The 9926-nt window shown below is 42.9% G+C and overlaps 1 protein-coding gene across 1 annotated transcript in view; it reads left to right on the top strand.

Annotated features, from left to right (window-relative positions):
* Positions 1-9926, top strand: part of hcls1 (hematopoietic cell-specific Lyn substrate 1) — a 48692-nt gene that overhangs the window by 24392 nt on the left and 14374 nt on the right. Inside the window, exons 7-12 of the mRNA XM_048610061.1 lie at positions 445-555; positions 2934-3044; positions 3927-4037; positions 6714-6769; positions 8266-8335; positions 9436-9584. Of these exons, the coding sequence (XP_048466018.1) occupies positions 445-555; positions 2934-3044; positions 3927-4037; positions 6714-6769; positions 8266-8335; positions 9436-9584 (608 nt within the window). The remainder of the gene's footprint in view (positions 1-444; positions 556-2933; positions 3045-3926; positions 4038-6713; positions 6770-8265; positions 8336-9435; positions 9585-9926) is intronic.

The raw sequence follows: 9926 nt of genomic DNA, 5'->3' as shown, positions 1-9926 counted from the left end.
TCCGGGTGTGTGACGCTCCCTGTACTTGTCCGGGTGTGTGACGCTCCCTGTACTTGTCCGGGTGTGTGACGCTCCCTGTACTTGTCCGGGTGTGTGACGCTCCCTGTATTTAATATGAGTGTTTGATCATCTCTATTTATCTGGATATGTGTTACTCTTCGTATTATCTGGGTGTGTGATATCATCTGGATCTGTCTGGGTTTGTGGTACTCCTTCGTATCTATCCAGTGTGCTTGGTACTCTCTGATATGATAATCTATATAGTTTTCTGGGCTTCTGATGCTCTCTCTGTTGATCTGAGTTAGTAATCTCTCTGTATTCACAGGAGATGTGATTCTGTCTTCATTTATCTGGATGTGTGATGCTGTCATTGTTTCTATGGCTATACGATACACCCTGAGTTCACTGTAGTTTGATATCCTGTGGTATTCACATCTCCCTCAGATTATGCCAAAGGATTTGGAGGGAAATACGGAGTTGAAAAGGACAAGGTCGATAAATCTGCTTTGGGATATGACTACAAAGGAACAACTGAGAAACATGATTCACAGAAAGGTATATTCATTACAACTCTCAAGGCTACTCAGAATGGTGTCTCACTGACCTCCTCCCTAACTGGCACAGAACAGTATGTCATCAGGACACAGGACCTGGAGCAGACTAGACTCCTGCAGAGTGGTGTGTGAGAGTGAGTGAAGGGGATGAAAGCAGAGAGTGAGTAAGGAGGTCAAAAAGTGGGACAAGCCTGAGTTAGATCATGGCTAATGCATACCTTAATTCTATTTTCCCATCTTAGATCCAATTCCCTTAAATGTCTTATCTAACAAAACCCATGAGTTCCACGTTTCCCCTATGGAAAAAGTGTTATTTGCTGCTCTCAACCCCAAATGGCTCAACTCTCTAATTTTTGCGTTCTGCCTCTTGATGTGCACTCTGAATCAAAGGGAATAGTTTCTCTCTATCTACACTGTCAATTCCTTTAGTCGTCGTAAGCTATTCAGTTATATCACTCCTCAACCTTCCATATATACAGTTATTGCAACTTGTCCTCAACATTTAACTCTTTGGCCCTGTTAAAATTCTGGTGAATCTGCGTTGCACCCCTCCTCAGGTACAGTGCCCAGACTAAATGCAGTGCTCACGGTAGGGGCCAATGGGAGCATTAAGTGCAGTAGTGTAAATACATCCCTTTATATTCGAACCCTCTTGATATAAAGACCATCATTTGATTAGCCCTTTTAAATTATTTTATCACGTAGTCCATCCACTAGCCTACAATGACTTTTCTACATAGATTCCTAAATTTCTCGACCTCTTCACGGTTTCTAGCTTTTCACTATTTAGAATGTTGTTTATGTGGACTTTAGTAAGACCTTTGTCTAGTTTCCGCGTGGTGGACTGGTTAGTAAAGTTAATTACACGGGATTCAGGGAGAGCTTGTCAATTGGATATAAAATTGGCTTGATGGTGGGAGACAGAGGATGGTAGTGGAGGGTTCTTTTTCAGGCTGGAGGCCTGTGACCAGTGTTGCTCTGCAGGGATCAGTGCTGCTGTTTGTCATTTGTATAAACGATTTGGACGAGTGTATAGGAAGCATGGTTTGTACGTTTGCGGATGACACGTCTGACAGGGTACTGGGATCAGATTTTTTCAGAACTTTCAAATGGCAATTACATGTGCACATTTTTGGGAATGTATATTCTTTAAAAATAACTATGTGAAGGAAACGGGAAGAGAGAACAAGATTTTGGACCATTCCTGGGTTGAAGACTTTGCCAAGTACCCTGTTGGAATTGAAAAGTCAAAAGGTTGAAATGTGTGGTATTTCACCCACTGTTTACAAAACATCAGATGACTTTGTAGGGAAAAGGCAAGGCATACCATTAAGAAAGATGAGAGCTGTGCTTCATGGGTTTAAATGCTGGACAAACCGGGTTATAAGAGGCTCTATGCTGAAGGTTGTCTAACAACAGCATCTGGACTGGAATGGATGTTAGTACAGTATATCTGGCTATTGTAGTTGAAAAAAGACTTCCAAGCTGGGAAAAAACATGATTTGCTGTCTCCCTTGAAAAAACTAGGCCCTAAAGCAAAATTAGATGCAATGATCCCTCTCTCTTGGCTAAAATATTGAAGGAACCCGAAAGTCAAATATCAAGATTTCCAGAAGATTTTCACTGGACTCACTCTTATTTGAATACATCATCAATTCTGCAGCTGTCATCATTTCAATACCATCAACTGGTAATTGACTAGACTATGAGAAGTCTTCCCATTTTATATTTTGAAATTGGACTCCTGGTCCACCAAGACATTTTTCCTTTTCACTCTTTAAAACCCATATCAACATAAGAGCAAAGAACTAGGAGCTGGAGTAAGCAATTCAGTCCCTCGATCCTCCTCATCATTTCTTACAATCGTGGCTGATCTCATCTCAGCCTCAACTCCACTTTCCTGTGCACTCTCCATAACCCTTCAATCCAATACTAATTAATTATCTGTGTGCCATTTCTGCAGAGCCGTATTGTGTTGTTTGTTGTATGAATATGTTTGTCTAAAATTAAGAGAATAGTTTAATAGTTTAAAGAGAATATAGTTGTTAACCAACTTTTTCACAAGTTTAAAGAGTACATTTGGTTCCAAGAAACAAGTTATTTTTACGTTTATTAGTGAAACCTCGTGAAAGTCGCTAATGTGCTGGACACCCATAATAAAAGGAAACAAATTGACTATTTTGGTGATTAAATAAAACATTCATGGTTTTGGTACAATTCATGGAGTATTGGGGCTTGATTATCAGCACATTCCTCCTTGAGGAGTAACATTTGGAAAAAAAGCAGAGTTGGGGTGAACTTGGATATCACTTTTAAAGATTCAGCAAAGTTGAATGGTGTGAGATTTATCTTGATTTGATTCTTTTTCAACTCCCTCAGATTATGCCAAAGGATTTGGAGGGAAGTACGGAGTTGAAAAGGACAAGGTGGATAAATCTGCTGTGGGATACGACTACAAAGGAGTGACTGAGAAACATGATTCACAGAAAGGTATGTTCGTTACGCACCTCCCACCTCTCTCACAGGGTGGTACCCCCTGTATTGTTACAGAATGGTACTTCCCATTCTCACGTAGAATCCCTACAGTGCAGAAAGAGGCAGTTTGGCCCATCAAGTCTACAACAACCCTCTGAAGAGCTTCCCACCCAGACCCACACCCCTCTCCATTCTAGTCCCAAAACCCTGCATTTCCCATGGCTAATCCACCTAGCCTGCACATCTCTGGACACTATGGGCAATTGAGCATGGCCAAGCCACCTAACCTGCACATCTTTCAACTGTGGGAGAAAACTGGAGCACCAGGAAGAAATCCACGCAGACACGGGGAGAACGTGCAAATTCCACAGAGACAGTCCCCAGCATTATGAGGCAGCAGTGTTAACCACCGAGCCACTGTGCTGCCCAATCTCACCCACTCACACCAACTGGTACCTTGCAATCCTACATCTCCCATCCACTCACACAGAATGGTACCTCCTGCTGTCTTACTTCCCATTGGCCTCTCCCCATCCCCCATACAGAATAGCATCGCCCATTCCCACGCACCAATGCCCCTCCCTGGGAAATGGAATTTTGCTTTTCATTCCCTGAATAAATCTCCCTGATTGCGATGACTACCTTATGATTATTTTAGAGTTATACCAGTTAGCTATAGCTTCAGGAAGTGATCTTAGCTTGTGTCCTGTGAAACCGCCTGGAGGAGATTTTCACCCTTTTACTTTTGGCCCTACTTGATCCAAATGGGAAGAAATAAAATCTCTGAGAATTTACCCTCTTTGCACGAGTCAACTTACCACATTCACCTGACTGACTGCACAACACAACGGGCAGCATTGGTACCGAGAATGTGAGATTGATCCAATTGCCTTGCAGATTATGCAAAAGGATTTGGAGGGAAGTATGGAGTACAGAAGGACCACCAGGATAAAACTGCCCACGGTTGGGATCATAAGGAGGAGGTGAAGCTTCATGAATCACAGACAGGTGAGGGGCAGAATGGAGATCTTGGCAATAAATAAAATACTGCCCACTCAGTGGAACGGTTCACTGTACCATTGTCCGGCCATTCATATCTTTACAATGCCAACCAGGGGGAGAAGACTGCTCCTCCCACTGAGTGAGAGGAGAGTTTAGGGAACCTTCTCACTCCAAGTGAAACTCAGCAACAATAACTTGTATTTATACAGCACCTTTAACATAATGTTTGGTTCCAAAGTGCGTCATGGTGACAGTTTTGAGCAAAGTTTGACACCAAACCTGGTAAATCTTTAGGACAGATGGTCAAAGAGATAGTTTGTAAAAGGAGGAAAGAGAGATTGAGATCATCAGAGATTTAGGGAGGGAATTCCAAAACTTTGGACACAGGCAGGTGAGGCAACTGTGGAACAATTAAAATCATGAATACTCAAGAGGTCAGAATTAAAGCAGGTATCTTGTAGGGCTGGCATGCTGGAGGAGATTGCATAGAAGGGAAATGCTATGGAGGGATTTGGAAACAAGAAATTTTAAAATAAGGTACTGCTCAACCAGGAGCAGCACAGGTCAGCAAACAACTGAACAGGACATTGTGTGAGTACGGACACAGGCAGCAGAGGTTTGGATAACATCGTGTTTACGAAGATGCCATTGCTATAGCAGGTGTGTTTGCGAAGAGGTCATGACTGCAAATTAGTACAGCTCATTAACCCTCTGTTGGTGTTTTAGAATGTTCTAAATTAAATATAGCCAGCAGAAACAAATTTAGCCTTAAAATGATCAAAGAGTAGTTTTTAAATAACCGCTGCTGAAAGTATTACTTCTAAGTAAGCAGTAATACAATTATTGGCTGAAATGCAGATAAAGGGATCAAATGTAGATACTGGTAAAAGATACTAACGAAGATGAAAGCAAGATTGGCCTGTTAGTGTTGAAGGCTTGACTTGCTTAAAGATTTCTCTTTCTAAGGTGAAGTGATCGAAAACTAAAGTCAGATTTAGCTACTGCGATGGCTTCTGTAGTTGAATTGTTGGAGATTTTTCCCACAGGTGGATTGAGCAGAACAGGTTCTGGGAGGAGGTGAAAACTCCTTTATTTTATTTTTATGACACTGCAGGTTGTGGCCCATGATAGTCTGGTTCAGTATTTAAAATAACTCCACAGAGGCCGGTATCTTGTCACCAAGCCACCCTTTATTTACATGTGCACAGTACCCTGGTTGTGACCAGCCAGCTCGGAGTCAGTCCCTGAAATCAGGAGACTCTCTGAATCCCCTGTTTATATCTGTCATCCAGGGCTCCCTGATTGGCCCAGGTTAACAACTCCATCATTGACTATGAGATCCACCTGGTTCCAATCACTACAGTGTTGTAATTCTTTCGTTGGTTCGTTTCTCTTTGTGTCCTTGCTGATGGCCCCCTCTGTCTCTGATGGCCTCTATCAGAGTTCTCTTTTAAGTGCTGCTCAAAATGGTCATTCACAACCAATCACTTATAGGTCAAAATTTAAAATTGCTGCTACATTAACTTTGAACCATTGTTCCACAAAGCAAAGTCAATAATGTTGGAATTCTTGGTAGTATCCATCCTGTGCCCTGTTCTCTCAGAAGCTTTGAATTCTCACATTTTTAGAAGGGCTCATTGTTTGCCTGAGGACAAATAGAATTCTAAATGGCTCCCTTTGTGATTGAGAACACATGGGTCTGTCTACTTTTGTGGCTGCAGTGAATCAACTAGAGTAGTCATGTGATTTCTGCAAGTTTCTATGCCCTTTTAGCAAAGATGAATAAGCCTTCTTTATAAAATATTTTATTTTATAATTACACAATTGTGAGAAAGAGTAAAGTGTGACAGGATAGCACTATGCTTATTCCAACTGCCCCATGGATGTAACTGTCCCAGGTGGGACAGCAATTTTTCAAGACGGTACTTCACCAACACCTTCTGAAGGCCAGTTGGGAATGGGCAAAAAGAAATGCCTGTATTCTGTGAAACAATAAAAAGGGTGCTGTATAAATGCAGTTTGTTGTTATTTTGTATTCTCTCTGTTACAATTCAAATAATTCTTTCAGATTAGTTACGAATGACATTTCAGAGTGTGTGCTGACTGTTTTTGAGTGTATTTCCTATTTCTGGATGTGTTTCTGTTGTTTATAGTTTAGATCCCGGGATTTTGCCCATCAGTGACATTAAACTGATTAGGCTTTAGCCACCAGAATTTTTTTCTATCTCCCATTTTGTAAATTGGACAATAAGCTACCCAGCAGTACTCTAGCACTACCCACTCCTCTGTGGATGGAGTTAAGGGATAAATTCAATATGTTTCTGGTAAAATAGAGATGGGTCCTACTTAAGCTCACACCACATTGCTCCTTTGACAAGCAACTGCAGGCCATGATAATGCTGCAAACTCCCAGTGTTTTCCCAATGCTCAACTTGTGTTAGGATATAGATCAGTTATGATCCAATTTACAGGCACTTAAGGAGCCTCCAGTTCCTACTTGTATGACTCGCTATGACTCTGGGCCTTGTTAAAGGCCCCAGGTTCAATCCTTGGTCCATGCTGAGTTAGTCAATCTCAAAACACCATGATTGACCTCAGTTCCCTGGAAGTGGGGTCAGGAGAGATCAGACAGAACTTTTACTCTTTTTTATCATTTCTCTGTTATCTGCCTTCCCTCTATAGATTACGCCAAGGGCTTCGGTGGGCGATATGGTGTACAGCAGGACCGGATGGACAAGGTACTCCTTTAAATACTGTAAACATCATCAGATGTGTCACAAGGCAAGCCACGAATATCCCCATTTGCTAAGGTGTCCCATCCTCCAAAAATAGGCCAGACACAGGCAAATGGGACTAGATCAGTTCAGGATACTTGGTCAGCATGGACTAGTTGGACCGAAGCGTCTGTTTCCATGCTGTATGACTCTATGACTCTAATATTGAAAATCCAGGCTTGGCTTTGCATCTTGATTTACGTGCTCTTCCCCTTGCTGCCATCCTGCCCTACCATGACTCTTTATATCAGTGATCCAGTGGACCTCAAATATTCTGATACATGGCATTAATAGCTGTCTTGATGTTTTATCATTTCCAAGCCAACAATGTATTGATGAATATTTACATTGTTGTACCTTTTCTACTTTCTGTACAGATAAACTTTCAAAATTCTTCTCCACCTTCACCTGAAATAAATCTTTATGTGTCCAATGTGGCTTAGAGGTAGCAGTATCACATGAAAGAATTGTAGGTTCGAGCTCTGACCCAGGACTTGAGCTTATGACCTGGATATACACTTTTGCCTCATACTGAAGGTGTACAGTACCCATGAAAGAATGTCAAACTGAAGCCCGGAGTAGAAGATTATGACTAAAATGAAAGCACACAGAATGGGAGGGAATGTTGTCAGTTGGTTTGGAAATTGTTGCTGGTGTAAAATAAAGGGAATGTTCTCTGCAGAAAACCTGTGGTGCCCCCAGACAGCTCATTGGTTTTAATTGAAGACCCCCCTTCCCTGATTATTCTGCCTCTTCCACAGTTAAACTCTTGCGGCCCTGGGAAATGAGAAAGCTGGGCCTTGGGTTCACTGGGAAGTCACTCTGACGCTTAGTGATGTCACATTTACATTCTAATTGTTATTTTATAAACCCTCATCCTCCTGCCCAGGGATTTTGTCCCTCGATTGAATGATCAAGTTGCAGGAGGGAAATCCACAGGCAGGCCTGTGCTCTGAAGCTGGCCTTTCAGAGACGTACAGGAGACTTCTAGGCGACACAAAACTTGGTTCTTCTTTCCTTTCCCTTGAGCATGGGAAGGGATGTTCTGAGTGCGCCCCAGGCACTGGCTGATGGGACTGTGTGTGTGGGATTGGCATACTCTGGTACTGCTGGTCTCTGGGTAAGGTTCTTGATTAGTAAGGGGGTTGAGGGGAGCAGGCAGAGAATTGGGTTGTGAAACATGTCAGCCATGATTGAATGGTGGAGCAGACTTGATGGGCTGAATGGCCTAATTGTGCTCCTATATCTTATGGCCTTACAGTGTGGTGACTAAGTGAAGGCCAGAACAAAAACAAAGTTGCTGGAAAAGCTCAGCAGCTCTGGCAGCATCTGTGAAGGAAAAAACAGAGTTAATGTTTCGGGTCCAGTGGCCCTTCCTCAGAAAGTGAAGGGTGAGTGTGTCTTTACCCTATATAGTTAGACTGTTGGCTGGCTGACTGTTTTCTCAATTCATGTTCCAGAACGCTGCCTCTTTCACTGAGATGGAGAGTCCAACCTCGTCCTATCAAAAGACAAAGCCAGTGGAAGCTGGTGAGTTGGTGTAGCCAATCTGGATTGATGGGCAAGGGCCCTGCGTACAAGTCTAGATGGTGCCAAGTTGGTTCTGTCACCTTCGTTGGCAAAAGATTCACATATTTACTTTTCAGTTTCCTGGCCCTTTCTCTCTCCCCTGATTCCCTGGATACTCTGACCCTTCTCTGAGTTCTAGTTAATGGGAATCAGCCAAACTCCCAGTAGAACATCAATGTCTGAGCCTGGACAGGGAGTGTCAGCAAGCGGTAGTATGACATTCAAGACTCACCACACATCCCTCTTAGAGAAGTAACATTGATCAGCAGCTGGAACACTGGCCCATGGCTTTTATTTCTGAGCCACTTCTCCTCTCCTGTTCTGGCTTAGCCCAGAGGTACTGACGCCAACTCCAGTGCTGCCATTCCTGAAATACATTCGACCAGTGCTGACTGGTAATTGAACTGATGCATTCCTGTTCTCTGCAAAGATGAGAGGTCTGATAACCGCAACAGATCCCATTCTCTATACTCCCTGCCTCATATACATAATGTGTCAATTTTAATACATAAGGAAGGTGGCAACTCCAGTTTGACAATATTCCCACATGCTGTGATAATGCTCCCAGTGTCAGTATTTCCACATTGTGACAGTGCTCCCTGTGCCAGTGTTGTGTCACCCTGTTCCATTATACTGAGACGTACATACTGTTTCATGAAGTGATTTTAATAACTGAGGTATCCTTTGTCACCCTCTCTGTATTACACTTTGTCTTAGACATTTTATACCACTTGACCTTCCTCCATCATCCCTTTCACATCTCAGAACCAAACCTATATCTATCTGTCTTATTTCTGACTCTCACTTCGCTTGCCTGTCTTTTGATCCTATTCCTCCCCTTGTCTCCATCTTCCAGAATCTTCTGTTTCAACTCAAGTGAATTTGTTGCCCATTTTCTCTTTATCTCCCTTTCTTCCCCCCATCTATTTTCTTCCTAACTGTCCTCCCACATACTCTTCCTCCCTTCCTGTACTCTCAGTCTCCTTCTCCTCCTTTATCCCTGTGTCTAGTTGCCCCCTCTCTGTTTTTCTGACTGACCAGGTCTGCCTTTGTGTGTGCAGCCAGCAGTGGTGCAAGTAGCCTGAAGGCCAGGTTCGAGAACATGGCTAAAACCAGTGAAGAAGAGAACAAGAAGAGAGCAGAGGAGGAGAGGGCTCGGAGACAAGCCCGAGACGAACGGGAGCGAGAGGAGGCACAAAGGAAGCAGCAAGTAAGCAAATGGGTGATGGCATGTTGGTAACTCACCGGAAGTGAGCTTTGAGCCATGTGCAATAACCTACTCTGTCCTAACACTTTGACCAGCTGTGTAATGGGTTCATTACCTCCATCCCATTTTGTGAGAAAGGAGTGCACTTATCTGGCCTTGGTACTTTACTGCAGACAGATCTTTCTCTGTGTTGGTGACCCCTGTTAGAAACACGTTTATTTTCTGTGTCAGGAGTGAAATTTCCAGTCTACTTGTCTTGCTTTTACAATTATTAGAGGAAATAATATTGATTTACTGTCCCTCTGAGAGTGCGGCACTCCCTCAGTACTGCCCCTCTGAGAGTGC

This window comes from Rhincodon typus, chromosome 22 (genome assembly GCF_021869965.1).
Source record: "Rhincodon typus isolate 14 chromosome 22, sRhiTyp1.1, whole genome shotgun sequence".
NCBI classification, from domain to species: Eukaryota; Metazoa; Chordata; class Chondrichthyes; order Orectolobiformes; family Rhincodontidae; genus Rhincodon; species Rhincodon typus.
The sequence above is the reverse complement of the archived record's forward strand: the minus strand, read 5'-3'. Positions and strand labels throughout refer to the sequence as shown.